Genomic DNA, 16,093 nt, shown 5'->3' on the forward strand with positions numbered 1-16,093 from the left:
TATCATTAGTCTGTCTGGCTACAGGGTATGTAGGGTGATATCATTAGTCTGTCTGGCTACAGGGTATGTAGGGTGATATCATTAGTCTGTCTGGCTACAGGGTATGTAGGGTGATATCATTAGTCTGTCTGGCTACAGGGTATGTAGGGTGATATCATTAGTCTGTCTGGCTACAGGGTATGTAGGGTGATATCATTAGTCTGTCTGGCCACAGGGTATGTAGGGTGATATCATTAGCCTGTCTGGCTACAGGGTATGTAGGGTGATATCATTAGGCTGTCTGGCTACAGGATATGTAGGGTGATATCATTAGGCTGTCTGGCTACAGGGTCTGTAGGGTGATATCATTAGTCTGTCTGGCTACAGGGTATGTAGGGTGATATCATTAGTCTGTCTGGCTACAGGGTATGTAGCAGAAAAGTAAATAAAAACAGTAAGGGGATGAGGTAGGTAGATAGCCCATCTGTACATTGCCCACCCTATGTACAGCTGCAGTGATCGGTGTGTGTGTGTGTGTGTGTTAACCAAACGGGATATAACTGGTATAGAGCATTAGCTGTTTGCGTATAGATATTACCTCTAACAGACATAACCTCTACACACGACTGTTCCTACTACCTCTGTGTGTGTGAGCGGTGTGTGTGAGCGGTGTGTGTGGCGTGTGTGAGCGGTGTGTGTGAGCGGTGTGTGTGGCGTGTGTGAGCGGTGTGTGTGAGCGGTGTGTGTGGCGTGTGTGAGCGGTGTGTGTGAGCGGTGTGTGTGGCGTGTGTGAGCGGTGTGTGTGAGCGGTGTGTGTGGCGTGTGTGAGCGGTGTGTACCTGGTGCAGTGAGCCTGAGGTTCTGCTGGAGGGAGAGGACCAGCTGCCTGCTGAGCAGAGAGGACGCCATGACTCAGAACAACAGAATGAGGCAGAGAGAGAAAGACAGTCCTCAACACCTGCCTTCACGCCACCTGAAGACAGAGGGAGAAATGTCAGTCATATACAATCAGAGGACACACACAGAGACAGAGAGACAGAGAGAGCACTAAGGCATAGGAACAGATCTCAGAGCAGTGGTTTTAACTGAGCGTCCATCCTACAGCACCACAACAAGTCTGACAGACAGTGTAGAGGTTAGCAGGTCAGTGACAGACAGTGTAGAGGTTAGCAGGTCAGTGACAGACAGTGTAGAGGTTAGCAGGTCAGTGACAGACAGTGTAGAGGTTAGCAGGTCAGTGACAGACAGTGTAGAGGTTAGCAGCACAGTGACAGACAGTGTAGAGGTTAGCAGGTCAGTGACAGACAGTGTAGATGTTAGCAGGTCAGTGACAGACAGTGTAGAGGTTAGCAGGTCAGAGACAGACAGTGTAGAGGTTAGCAGCACAGAGACAGACAGTGTAGAGGTTAGCAGGTCAGTGACAGACAGTGTAGAGGTTGGCAGCACAGTGACAGACAGTGTAGAGGTTAGCAGGTCAGAGACAGACAGTGTAGAGGTTAGCAGGTCAGTGACAGACAGTGTAGCGGTTAGCAGCACAGTGACAGACAGTGTAGAGGTTAGCAGGTCAGTGACAGACAGTGTAGAGGTTAGCAGCACAGTGACAGACAGTGTAGAGGTTAGCAGCACAGTGACAGACAGTGTAGAGGTTAGCAGCACAGTGACAGACAGTGTAGAGGTTAGCAGGTCAGAGACAGACAGTGTAGAGGTTAGCAGCACAGTGACTGACAGTGTAGAGGTTAGCAGGTCAGAGACAGACAGTGTAGAGGTTAGCAGGTCAGTGACAGACAGTGTAGAGGTTAGCAGCACAGTGACAGACAGTGTAGAGGTTAGCAGCACAGTGACAGACAGTGTAGAGGTTAGCAGCACAGTGACAGACAGTGTAGAGGTTAGCAGGTCAGAGACAGACAGTGTAGAGGTTAGCAGCACAGTGACAGACAGTGTAGAGGTTAGCAGCACAGTGACAGACAGTGTAGAGGTTAGCAGGTCAGAGACAGACAGTGTAGAGGTTAGCAGGTAAGTGACAGACAGTGTAGAGGTTAGCAGGTCAGTGACAGACAGTGTAGAGGTTAGCAGCACAGTGACAGACAGTGTAGAGGTTAGCAGCACAGTGACAGACAGTGTAGAGGTTAGCAGCACAGTGACAGACAGTGTAGAGGTTAGCAGCACAGTGACAGTGTAGAGGTTAGCAGGTAAGTGACAGACAGTGTAGAGGTTAGCAGGTCAGTGACAGACAGTGTAGAGGTTAGCAGCACAGTGACAGACAGTGTAGAGGTTAGCAGCACAGTGACAGACAGTGTAGCGGTTAGCAGCACAGTGACAGACAGTGTAGCGGTTAGCAGCACAGTGACAGACAGTGTAGAGGTTAGCAGCACAGTGACAGACAGTGTAGAGGTTAGCAGCACAGTGACAGTGTAGAGGTTAGCAGCACAGTGACAGACAGTGTAGAGGTTAGCAGGTCAGTGACAGACAGTGTAGAGTCAGCAGCATGTTCAGGTTGTATAAACCCTATCAGGTTGTATAAACTGTATAAATCCTATCAGGTTGTATAAACTATATAAATCCCCACGTTTTCCTTAAATCCTGGTTGGAGGATTATGTATTTTCTGCTGATTCTGTGTCTCTTCAAACCAGGTGTCGTGTCTTTGGCTATGCCGGATTAAGTGATATGACATGCTAACCTATAAAATTCTTTCTCTAATTAATATTACCTGATTAAGCTAATCATGTAAATGTAATTAACTAGAAAGTCGGGGCACCACGGAAGAACGTTTATAGAGCCGTTATCTTCCGAATAAACTCTTAAAATACCTAGTAATATTTTACATCGATAGCAGTCAATATTAACCCTTATCTTATTTTCAGTCTCATAATGAAAGTTGTAAATTCTTGGTTATCTTCACGAACCCTGGCTAACAAGTTGAATCAGCAATACAAAATTGGGTTTAATTATTTATTTACTAAATACCTAAACTAATCACACAGAATTACAAATACACCGAATACAAATGATGTCATACAGAAAACGTCCTGGTGGACGGAACCTGTATCATGGCTGGTTACACAAAGGAAAGGGGGTTGGGCTTGAATGAAAGAGCGGGAAGATTTAGGAACAAAGAAACAGCAGCTATGCTATCGTAAATACATTATCTTATGCATTCTAAATTACCGCCCATTTGGAAAAGGAAAATGCAATAAATATTTACTCTGAGCTGCGCTTCGGTAGATTGGTCGTAGATGCTGGCCGGGTTGGCCAACAGATCTTCCTGTTCTCGGAAGAATGTCTCTGGTGGTAAATTGGATACGTGGTGGTATCTTCGTCCGTCTGTTAGACTGGATCCGTCGTCCGTCCTTTCCTAGCCCACGTCTACAGCGGCCGCTGCTAACTCAACGGCTAGGAAGTATCACTTCTGTAGTGATTAAGCTCAAAGTTCATACCATTCATACCATAGCTCACGCCGAGGTTGGCTTAGTTGACCTGTGTGTCCTTCTAACGTAGAGGCTGCAGACCTCATGTACTGGAACTACCTGGTTATCTTTTCGTCAAAGGCTTATATAGTGGAGAGGGGGGAAGGATGTGTTTCATCGTTTATAACCCCTCCTCTTCACAGGGGTGGGCCACTGATCAAGCAGGGCACTTTCCTTATGAAAACCCAAATCTCTCATTTGGAAGCTAATCTCCTAACAAACAATTTCAATATCAAACATTTCAATTGCATAACAATTCCATGTTACTCTGATAACTAGAGGGTGTATACTTTCTCAGGTACAGTTTATGTCGTCCTGTCATCAGTCATAATGTCTCAGATAACAACGAACTGACATCCATACTCATTAGGTTCCAAAGCATATTTCCAACTGGTTTTATTACCAAAACATGGTTCCTTTCCCCATTTGTTTGATGTTCCCAGACTCTCTATATTTAACACAGGCTATTCCAGTCCTTCAGTAGGGTCAGAGAGAGAGGGGAAGGGAGAAAGGTATTTATGGGGGGCCGGGGTCATAAACCTTACCCACAGGCCAACGTCATGACACAGGACATATGGAATTTGGGGAATTTTGTGGAAGCCACTGATATACTGACTGGTTTAACTGGTACACCTGCATCCTTCATCTGGACAGAGACAGCAAAGAATCCCCGACTAAAACAACATCTCACTAACACACAGGAGAACCCTGAGACTTAGGTCAGCCTGTCTGGGGACATCATGTAACAACATTATGTGCCCGCCCACACATACACACACTACGTCAACTATAATGAGGGATGGAGAGAGGCAGACAGAGAGACTACGTCAACTATAATGAGGGATGAGAGAGGCAGACAGAGTGACTACATAAACTATAATGAGGGATGGAGAGAGGCAGACAGAGAGACTACGTCAACTATAATGAGGGATGAGAAGGAGAGAGGCAGACAGGGAGACTACGTCAACTATAATGAGGGATGGAGAGAGGCAGACAGAGAGACTACGTCAACTATAATGAGGGATGAGAGAGGCAGACAGAGAGACTACGTCAACTATAATGAGGGATGGAGAGAGGCAGACAGACTGACTACGTCAACTATAATGAGGGATGAGAGAGGCAGACAGAGAGACTACGTCAACTATAATGAGGGATGGAGAGAGGCAGACAGAGAGACTACGTCAACTATAATGAGGGATGAGAAGGAGAGAGGCAGACAGGGAGACTACGTCAACTATAATGAGGGATGGAGAGAGGCAGACAGAGAGACTACATAAACTATAATGAGGGATGAGAAGGAGAGAGGCAGACAGGGAGACTACGTCAACTATAATGAGGGATGGAGAGAGGCAGACAGAGAGACTGTATAGTCATATAGTCCCAGTGGTATAGTCATATAGTCCCAGTGGTATAGTCATATAGTCCCAGTGGTATAGTCATATAGTCCCAGTGGTATAGTCATATAGTCCCAGTGGTATAGTCATATAGTCCCAGTGGTATAGTCATACAGTCCCAGTGGTATAGTCATATAGTCCCAGTGGTATAGTCATATAGTCCCAGTGGTATAGTCATATAGTCCCAGTGGTATAGTCATATAGTCCCAGTGGTATAGTCATATAGTCCCAGTGGTATAATCATATAGTCCCAGTGGTATAATCATATAGTCCCAGTGGTATAATCATATAGTCCCAGTGGTATAATCATATAGTCCCAGTGGTATAGTCATATAGTCCCAGTGGTATAGTCATATAGTCCCAGTGGTATAGTCATATAGTCCCAGTGGTATAGTCATATAGTCCCAGTGGTATAATCATATAGTCCCAGTGGTATAATCATATAGTCCCAGTGGTATAGTCATATAGTCACAGTGGTATAGTCATATAGTCCCAGTGGTATAATCATATAGTCCCAGTGGTATAGTCATATAGTCCCAGTGGTATAGTCATATAGTCACAGTGGTATAGTCATATAGTCCCAGTGGTATAGTCATATAGTCATATAGTCCCAGTGGTAAAATCATATAGTCCCAGTGGTATAGTCATATAGTCCCAGTGGTATAGTCATATAGTCATATGGTCCCAGTGGTATAATCATATAGTCCCAGTGGTATAGTCATATAGTCATATAGTCCCAGTGGTATAATCATATAGTCATATAGTCCCAGTGGTATAATCATATAGTCCCAGTGGTATAGTCATATAGTCCCAGTGGTATATTCATATAGTCCCAGTGGTATAGTCATATAGTCCCAGTGGTATAGTCATATAGTCCCAGTGGTATAGTCATATAGTCATATAGTCCCAGTGGTATAGTCATATAGTCCCAGTGGTATATTCATATAGTCCCAGTGGTATAGTCATATAGTCCCAGTGGTATAGTCATATAGTCCCAGTGGTATAGTCATATAGTCATATAGTCCAGGTGGTATAATCATATAGTCCCAGTGGTATAGTCATATAGTCCCAGTGGTATAGTCATATAGTCCCAGTGGTATAGTCATATAGTCCCAGTGGTATAGTCATATAGTCCCAGTGGTATAGTCATATAGTCCCAGTGGTATAGTCATACAGTCCCAGTGGTATAGTCATACAGTCCCAGTGGTATAGTCATATAGTCCCAGTGGTATAGTCATATAGTCCCAGTGGTATAGTCATATAGTCCCAGTGGTATAGTCATATAGTCCCAGTGGTATAATCATATAGTCCCAGTGGTATAATCATATAGTCCCAGTGGTATAATCATATAGTCCCAGTGGTATAATCATATAGTCCCAGTGGTATAGTCATATAGTCCCAGTGGTATAGTCATATAGTCCCAGTGGTATAGTCATATAGTCCCAGTGGTATAGTCATATAGTCCCAGTGGTATAATCATATAGTCCCAGTGGTATAATCATATAGTCCCAGTGGTATAGTCATATAGTCACAGTGGTATAGTCATATAGTCCCAGTGGTATAATCATATAGTCCCAGTGGTATAGTCATATAGTCCCAGTGGTATAGTCATATAGTCACAGTGGTATAGTCATATAGTCCCAGTGGTATAGTCATATAGTCATATAGTCCCAGTGGTAAAATCATATAGTCCCAGTGGTATAGTCATATAGTCCCAGTGGTATAGTCATATAGTCATATGGTCCCAGTGGTATAATCATATAGTCCCAGTGGTATAGTCATATAGTCATATAGTCCCAGTGGTATAATCATATAGTCATATAGTCCCAGTGGTATAATCATATAGTCCCAGTGGTATAGTCATATAGTCCCAGTGGTATATTCATATAGTCCCAGTGGTATAGTCATATAGTCCCAGTGGTATAGTCATATAGTCCCAGTGGTATAGTCATATAGTCCCAGTGGTATAGTCATATAGTCATATAGTCCCAGTGGTATAGTCATATAGTCCCAGTGGTATATTCATATAGTCCCAGTGGTATAGTCATATAGTCCCAGTGGTATAGTCATATAGTCCCAGTGGTATAGTCATATAGTCATATAGTCCAGGTGGTATATTCATATAGTCATATAGTCCCAGTGGTATAGTCATATAGTCCCAGTGGTATAGTCATATAGTCCCAGTGGTATAGTCATATTGTCCCAGTGGTATAGTCATATTGTCCCAGTGGTATAGTCATATAGTCCCAGTGGTATAGTCATACAGTCCCAGTGGTATAGTCATATAGTCCCAGTGGTATAATCATATAGTCCCAGTGGTATAGTCATACAGTCCCAGTGGTATAGTCATATAGTCACAGTGGTATAGTCATATTGTCCCAGTGGTATAGTCATATTGTCCCAGTGGTATAGTCATATAGTCCCAGTGGTATAGTCATACAGTCCCAGTGGTATAGCCATATAGTCCCAGTGGTATAGTCATATAGTCCCAGTGGTATAGTCATATAGTCCCAGTGGTATAGTCATATAGTCCCAGTGGTATAGTCATATAGTCCCAGTGGTATAATCATATAGTCCCAGTGGTATAGTCATATAGTCCCAGTGGTATAGTCATATAGTCACAGTGGTATAGTCATATAGTCCCAGTGGTATAGTCATATAGTCCCAGTGGTATAGTCATATAGTCCCAGTGGTATAGTCATATAGTCCCAGTGGTATAGTCATATAGTCCCAGTGGTATAGTCATGTAGTCATATAGTCCCAGTGGTATAGTCATATAGTCCCAGTGGTATAGTCATATAGTCCCAGTGGTATAATCATATAGTCCCAGTGGTATAATCATATAGTCCCAGTGGTATAGTCATATAGTCCCAGTGGTATAGTCATATAGTCCCAGTGGTATAGTCATATAGTCCCAGTGGTATAGTCATATAGTCCCAGTGGTATAATCATATAGTCCCAGTGGTATAGTCATATAGTCCCAGTGGTATAGTCATATAGTCCCAGTGGTATAGTCATATAGTCCCAGTGGTATAATCATATAGTCCCAGTGGTATAATCATATAGTCCCAGTGGTATAGTCATATAGTCCCAGTGGTATAGTCATATAGTCCCAGTGGTATAGTCATATAGTCCCAGTGGTATAGTCATATAGTCCCAGTGGTATAATCATATAGTCCCAGTGGTATAGTCATATAGTCCCAGTGGTATAGTCATATAGTCACAGTGGTATAGTCATATAGTCCCAGTGGTATAGTCATATAGTCCCAGTGGTATAGTCATATAGTCCCAGTGGTATAGTCATATAGTCCCAGTGGTATAGTCATATAGTCCCAGTGGTATAGTCATATAGTCCCAGTGGTATAGTCATATAGTCCCAGTGGTATAGTCATATAGTCCCAGTGGTATAGTCATATAGTCCCAGTGGTATAGTCATATAGTCCCAGTGGTATAGTCATATAGTCCCAGTCTCCAGATCTTTCCTCTCTCTGTTATAAAACTGAACTGATCATTATTCATCAGAGGTCTCCACTTCATTCTGTCACTGAGCAGAGGGCTGACACACACACACACACACACACTGGCTCGGTTCTCAGTCAGTCAGAGAATCCAGTGTTTAGCGAGAATGGAGAATGAATGACACAGAAAAGCAGAAAGACATTCATGAATGAATCTGGCTTGTACACCTGTGTCCTCTGTCGCGTTATAACACGAGGACGTAGCCTGGGTGTCGCGTTATAACACGAGGACGTAGCCTGGGTGTCGTGTTATAACACGAGGACGTAACCTGGGTGTCTCGTTATAACACGAGGACGTAGCCTGGGTGTCGCGTTATAACACGAGGACGTAGCCTGGGTGTCGCGTTATAACACGAGGACGTAGCCTGGGTGTCGCGTTATAACACGAGGACGTAGCCTGGGTGTCGCGTTATAACACGAGGACGTAGCCTGGGTGTCGTGTTATAACACGGACCGTTCAGTGACTATGCAACGACAGACAGATACAGGTTGTAATGTATGGAGCGTTCAGCAACAACAGACAGATACAGGTTGTAATGTATGGACCGTTCAGCAACGACAGACAGATACAGGTTGTAATGTATGGACCGTTCAGCAACAACAGACAGATACAGGTTGTAATGTATGGAGCGTTCAGCAACAACAGACAGATACAGATTGTAATGTATGGACCGTTCAGCAACGACAGACAGATACAGGTTGTAATGTATGGACAGTTCAGTGACTATGCAACAACAGACAGATACAGGTTGTAATGTATGGACCGTTCAGCAACAACAGACAGATACAGATTGTAATGTATGGACCGTTCAGCAACAACAGACAGATACAGGTTGTAATGTATGGACCGTTCAGCAACAACAGACAGATACAGATTGTAATGTATGGACCGTTCAGCAACGACAGACAGATACAGGTTGTAATGTATGGACCGTTCAGCAACAACAGACAGATACAGGTTGTAATGTATGGACCGTTCAGCAGCAACAGACAGATACAGGTTGTAATGTATGGAGCGTTCAGCAACGACAGACAGATACAGGTTGTAATGTATGGACCGTTCAGCAACAACAGACAGATACAGATTGTAATGTATGGACCGTTCAGCAACAACAGACAGATACAGGTGGTAATGTATGGAGCGTTCAGCAGCAACAGACAGATACAGGTTGTAATGTATGGACCGTTCAGCAACAACAGACAGATACAGGTTGTAATGTATGGACCGTTCAGCAACAACAGACAGATACAGATTGTAATGTATGGACCGTTCAGCAACGACAGACAGATACAGGTTGTAATGTATGGACCGTTCAGCAACAACAGACAGATACAGGTTGTAATGTATGGACCGTTCAGCAACGACAGACAGATACAGGTTGTAATGTATGGAGCGTTCAGCAACGACAGACAGATACAGGTTGTAATGTATGGACCGTTCAGCAACAACAGACAGATACAGATTGTAATGTATGGACCGTTCAGCAACAACAGACAGATACAGGTGGTAATGTATGGAGCGTTCAGCAGCAACAGACAGATACAGGTGGTAATGTATGGACCGTTCAGCAACAACAGACAGATACAGATTGTAATGTATGGACCGTTCAGCAGCAACAGACAGATACAGGTTGTAATGTATGGACCGTTCAGCAACGACAGACAGATACAGGTTGTAATGTATGGACCGTTCAGCAGCAACAGACAGATACAGGTTGTAATGTATGGACCGTTCAGCAACAACAGACAGATACAGGTTGTAATGTATGGACCGTTCAGCAACAACAGACAGATACAGGTTGTAATGTATGGACCGTTCAGCAACGACAGACAGATACAGGTTGTAATGTATGGACCGTTCAGCAGCAACAGACAGATACAGGTTGTAATGTATGGACCGTTCAGCAACAACAGACAGATACAGGTTGTAATGTATGGACCGTTCAGCAACAACAGACAGATACAGGTTGTAATGTATGGACCGTTCAGCAACGACAGACAGATACAGGTTGTAATGTATGGACCGTTCAGCAACAACAGACAGATACAGATTGTAATGTATGGACCGTTCAGCAACAACAGACAGATACAGGTTGTAATGTATGGACCGTTCAGCAACGACAGACAGATACAGGTTGTAATGTATGGACCGTTCAGCAACAACAGACAGATACAGGTTGTAATGTATGGACCGTTCAGCAACAACAGACAGATACAGATTGTTATGTATGGACCGTTCAGCAACGACAGACAGATACAGGTTGTAATGTATGGACCGTTCAGCAGCAACAGACAGATACAGGTTGTAATGTATGGACCGTTCAGCAACAACAGACAGATACAGGTTGTAATGTATGGACCGTTCAGCAACAACAGACAGATACAGGTTGTAATGTATGGACCGTTCAGCAACAACAGACAGATACAGGTTGTAATGTATGGACTGCTACCAGAGAGTCATGATTCATGTGACAACAATGAGACACCACACATGACCAGTCATAACAGTCTCACCACTCTCCCTACAGCATGACCCTATGAGACAGTGACATCCACTGTGTGTGTGTACATACTAACCCACATTATGTCTGGCCCACTGTTGTACATGAAACCAGGACAGAGAAATCCCTCTGGGACCTAACTCCAGGTGGAAACACTACTACCATACCCTGTGTACAGACAAGCAGAATACCCAGGACCTGTTTCCAGGACACAGATTAAGCTTAGTTCAATTTACATTCTCCATTGAAAATGCTTCTTAGTCCAAAACTAGTGTTCATCTGTGACTGGGAAAATCCCCTCGTCAATGTTTAATCAGAATTCTACTGACTGACTACATGGTTGTTATGATCATTTAACCTCTGACCTTTAGGCTGCATAGCGCTAATGGTAAAAGTGACAGTTAAATATAGTTCCATGACATCCTCTTTGGCATGGCCCCTGTAGAGATACTACAACATGCAGCTATACATCAGATGTGAAATCAGATCTACTGAGGCAGGACAGGACAGAGGGAGAGCGCAGGGTGTATTTCTGAGAGGCCAGAGACAAGATTCCTCTACTGTAGTTCGTGTTACGTCATGTCGTTTGACTTGTATGTACTCTCTGGTACTGAAGTCCACATGACAGACAGGGAGCGTCTCTGGTACTGAAGCCTACAGTGTTCAGTCCTATACAGTCAGCCTGTCCTACAGTGTTCAGTCCTATACAGTCAGCCTGTCCTACAGTGTTCAGTCCTATACAGTCAGCCTGTCCTACAGTGTTCAGTCCTATACAGTCAGCCTGTCCTACAGTGTTCAGTCCTATACAGTCAGCCTGTCCTACAGTGTTCAGTCCTATACAGTCAGCCTGTCCTACAGTGTTCAGTCCTAGACAGTCAGCCTGTCCTACAGTGTTCAGTCCTAGACAGTCAGCCTGTCCTACAGTGTTCAGTCCTAGACAGTCAGCCTGTCCTACAGTGTTCAGTCCTATACAGTCAGCCTGTCCTACAGTGTTCAGTCCTATACAGTCAGCCTGTCCTACAGTGTTCAGTCCTATACAGTCAGCCTGTCCTACAGTGTTCAGTCCTAGACAGTCAGCCTGTCCTACAGTGTTCAGTCCTAGACAGTCAGCCTGTCCTACAGTGTTCAGTCCTAGACAGTCAGCCTGTCCTACAGTGTTCAGTCCTATACAGTCAGCCTGTCCTACAGTGTTCAGTCCTATACAGTCAGCCTGTCCTACAGTGTTCAGTCCTATACAGTCAGCCTGTCCTACAGTGTTCAGTCCTATACAGTCAGCCTGTCCTACAGTGTTCAGTCCTATACAGTCAGCCTGTCCTACAGTGTTCAGTCCTATACAGTCAGCCTGTCCTACAGTGTTCAGTCCTATACAGTCAGCCTGTCCTACAGTGTTCAGTCCTATACAGTCAGCCTGTCCTACAGTGTTCAGTCCTAGACAGTCAGCCTGTCCTACAGTGTTCAGTCCTAGACAGTCAGCCTGTCCTACAGTGTTCAGTCCTATACAGTCAGCCTGTCCTACAGTGTTCAGTCCTAGACAGTCAGCCTGTCCTACAGTGTTCAGTCCTATACAGTCAGCCTGTCCTACAGTGTTCAGTCCTAGACAGTCAGCCTGTCCTACAGTGTTCAGTCCTATACAGTCAGCCTGTCCTACAGTGTTCAGTCCTATACAGTCAGCCTGTCCTACAGTGTTCAGTCCTAGACAGTCAGCCTGTCCTACAGTGTTCAGTCCTATACAGTCAGCCTGTCCTACAGTGTTCAGTCCTAGACAGTCAGCCTGTCCTACAGTGTTCAGTCCTATACAGTCAGCCTGTCCTACAGTGTTCAGTCCTAGACAGTCAGCCTGTCCTACAGTGTTCAGTCCTAGACAGTCAGCCTGTCCTACAGTGTTCAGTCCTAGACAGTCAGCCTGTCCTACAGTGTTCAGTCCTATACAGTCAGCCTGTCCTACAGTGTTCAGTCCTATATAGTCAACCTGCCCTACAGTGTTCAGTCCTATACAGTCAGCCTGTCCTACAGTGTTCAGTCCTATACAGTCAACCTGCCCTACAGTGTTCAGTCCTATACAGTCAGCCTGTCCTACAGTGTTCAGTCCTATACAGTCAGCCTGTCCTACAGTGTTCAGTCCTATACAGTCAGCCTGCCCTACAGTGTTCAGTCCTATACAGTCAGCCTGTCCTACAGTGTTAGTGTTCAGCTGAAACGCAAACAGAGTTAATAACCTCATCACAGAACCATGGTGTGAAATCAGTCACCCTGGCAACGAGAGAGATGAGAGAGACGATTTCACCCTGGGAGAAACAGCCCTGGAACACAGCACCAAGTATATTGACCTTGGTCTGACTAGAAGTTCATCTGGGCGGTTTGCCGTGGCCATAAAGTCTAACAGATAAAGCACGCAGAGAACCTTTTGCAATTAGAAAGACCCTGTATAAATGTAACCTAACAATTACAATTTGGCTTAAATTATTTTACTCTGTCATAACTCCAATGTACAATTTAAAATATACATCATCAAAGCCCCACTGAAATGTTACACCTGGAATTTAGAATAAATATTGTAGGTGTGCACATATATTGCCCCAAACCCTAGCCTGTAGGGCAGAACATGGGAGATTCCCTCTAATACAGACCCTGGACTCTAGCTAACACACTGTAATCCAGAATATTATCATCACACTGTAATCCAGAATATTATCATCACACTGTAATCCAGAATATTATCATCACACTGTAATCCAGAATATTATCATCACACTGTAATCCAGAATATTACCATCACACTGTAATCCAGAATATTATCATCACACTGTAATCCAGAATATTATCATCACAAGGCTTTCTTATGCAAACACCACAACCCAGAGAGTGAATATTTAGTCACCTGGCCCAAAAGCACCAGCTAATTTCAACCATTCAACCCATCAATAACCACATTAAAACAAATAGAAATCTCTATCCAAAATTCATACACTACTTATTGGCAAAACTAAAATTTCATTTAATTATAAACTTCAACGTTACCAAATTCTAAATAGAGATATCAAAGCACAACACCTGGTCAAAATCAAAGAATTCAAACAAAGGAAGAAATGAACAGTGTACAGACTCACTGACCATAACCTGGTCATAGAGTCAGGGCACCATAGAAAAACATGGACGGCCAGAGAAGACAGACTGTAAACATTTTGCTCCAAATATCTCATTACATTTAAAGAAAGAATTGCAGGACTTCTTGAACTGCCTGTTGATGAGAAAATATGCCTTTTGTTAGGAGAAAACATAGAGACAGTAGATCTAGCTGCAGATTATATCCTGGTCTGTCATAATATAATAGAGACAGTAGATCTATCTGCAGATTATATCCTGGTCTGTCATAATATAATAGAGACAGTAGATCTAGCTGCAGATTATATCCTGGTCTGTCATAATATAATAGAGACAGTAGATCTAGCTGCAGATTATATCCTGGTCTGTCATAATATAATAGAGACAGTAGATCTAGCTGCAGATTATATCCTGGTCTGTCATAATATAATAGAGATAGTAGATCTAGCTGCAGATTATATCCTGGTCTGTCATAATATAATAGAGACAGTAGATCTAGCTGCAGATTATATCCTGGTCTGTCATAATATAATAGAGACAGTAGATCTAGCTGCAGATTATATCCTGGTCTGTCATAATATAATAGAGACAGTAGATCTAGCTGCAGATTATATCCTGGTCTGTCATAATATAATAGAGATAGTAGATCTAGCTGCAGATTATATCCTGGTCTGTCATAATATAATAGAGACAGTAGATCTAGCTGCAGATTATATCCTGGTCTGTCATAATATAATAGAGACAGTAGATCTAGCTGCAGATTATATCCTGGTCTGTCATAATATAATAGAGACAGTAGATCTAGCTGCAGATTATATCCTGGTCTGTCATAATATAATAGAGATAGTAGATCTAGCTGCAGATTATATCCTGGTCTGTCATAATATAATAGAGATAGTAACCCCCACCATGTCATACACATGAGCCCTTGTTGATTTAATTTCTCAGTTGTTGCAGTTAGTTTGCTTTGTGTATTATACAGTGCCTTCAGAAAGTATTCACAACCCTAGATTTTTCCCACATTGTTGTGTTACAAGGTGGGATTAAAATGGATTTCATTGTAATTTTTTTGCGTTTTAGGTTATTGCCCTGCTGAAAAGCTACATTTGTCTCCCAGTGTCTGTTGGAAAGCAGACTGAACCAGTTTTTACTCTAAGATTTTGCCTGTGCTTAGCTCTATTCCTTTTATTTTGTATCCTCAAACAAAAACTCTGAAGTCCTTGTTGATGACAAGCATACCCATAACATGATGCAGCAACCACCATGCTTGGTACTCAGTGATGTGTTGTGTTGGATTTGGCCCAAACATAATGCTTTGTATTCAGGACAAAGTTATTTTCTTTATCCACATTTTTGCAGTATTTCTTTAGTTCCTTGTTGCAAACAGGATGTATGTTTTGGAATATTTTTATTCTGTACAGACTTCCTTCTTTTCACTCTGTCATTTAGGTTAGTATTGTGGAGTAACTACAATGTTGTTGAGACATCTTCAGTTTTCTCCTATCAAAGACATTCAACTCTGTAAGTTTTTTTTAAGTCACCATTGGCCAGGGGTGCAACTTTCACTGGGGACATCGGTCTGCTTTAGGACCATACTACAGAGCGTGCAGACAGGCTGTGTTAAGGCTAAGCTTCTGAACGTTTGGCTTACAGGATGAATGGAGGCAGCTGCTGTCTGTGTGTGTGTTGCGCTTTTTCTCTGAGTTGTAAAAGCAAGCAGAGCAGACACTGGCTACTCTTCATTTGACTGATGTAGGCAAGGTAACTGCTGTTTGACTTAACAGAAGAGAAAAAATATATATAATAAATATATATATATATATATTAGACCTATGATATGAATTACAGTGCCCTCCAAAAAGTTATACTTTTGACTCATCTGTCCATAGAACATTCTTCCAAGAGTCTTGATGATCATCCAGATGCTTTTTTGACAAATTTGAGAAAACTTTTTGGATGACATGGGTCCCAAACCCCGCATTCCACAGTAAGAACCACACACCAACGGTCAAGCATGGTGGTGGTAATGTGATGGTTTGGAGATGCTTTGCTGCTTCAGGACCTGGACAACTTGCCTTAATAGAAGATAATTCTACAGGAGAATGTCAGGCCAGCTGTCTTTGAGCTGAAGCTG

General features: G+C 43.1%; 1 protein-coding gene across 2 annotated transcripts in view; it reads right to left on the reverse strand.

The window, feature by feature from the left end:
- Nucleotides 1-16,093, reverse strand: part of LOC115171987 (4-aminobutyrate aminotransferase, mitochondrial) — a 66,124-nt gene that overhangs the window by 45,136 nt on the left and 4,895 nt on the right. Inside the window, exons 1-2 of one of the 2 annotated variants that reach the window (XM_029729234.1) lie at nt 3,183-3,213; nt 819-952 (exon numbers count right to left, since the gene is read on the reverse strand). In XM_029729234.1, coding sequence (XP_029585094.1) covers nt 819-888 — 70 coding nt within the window. In that variant the 5' untranslated portion in view covers nt 889-952; nt 3,183-3,213. Of the gene's footprint in view, nt 1-818; nt 953-3,182; nt 3,214-16,093 lie in introns of those variants that run through there. The other variant, XM_029729233.1, reaches the window with a different exon arrangement.

This window comes from Salmo trutta, chromosome 32 (assembly GCF_901001165.1).
Source record: "Salmo trutta chromosome 32, fSalTru1.1, whole genome shotgun sequence".
NCBI lineage: Eukaryota > Metazoa > Chordata > Actinopteri > Salmoniformes > Salmonidae > Salmo > Salmo trutta.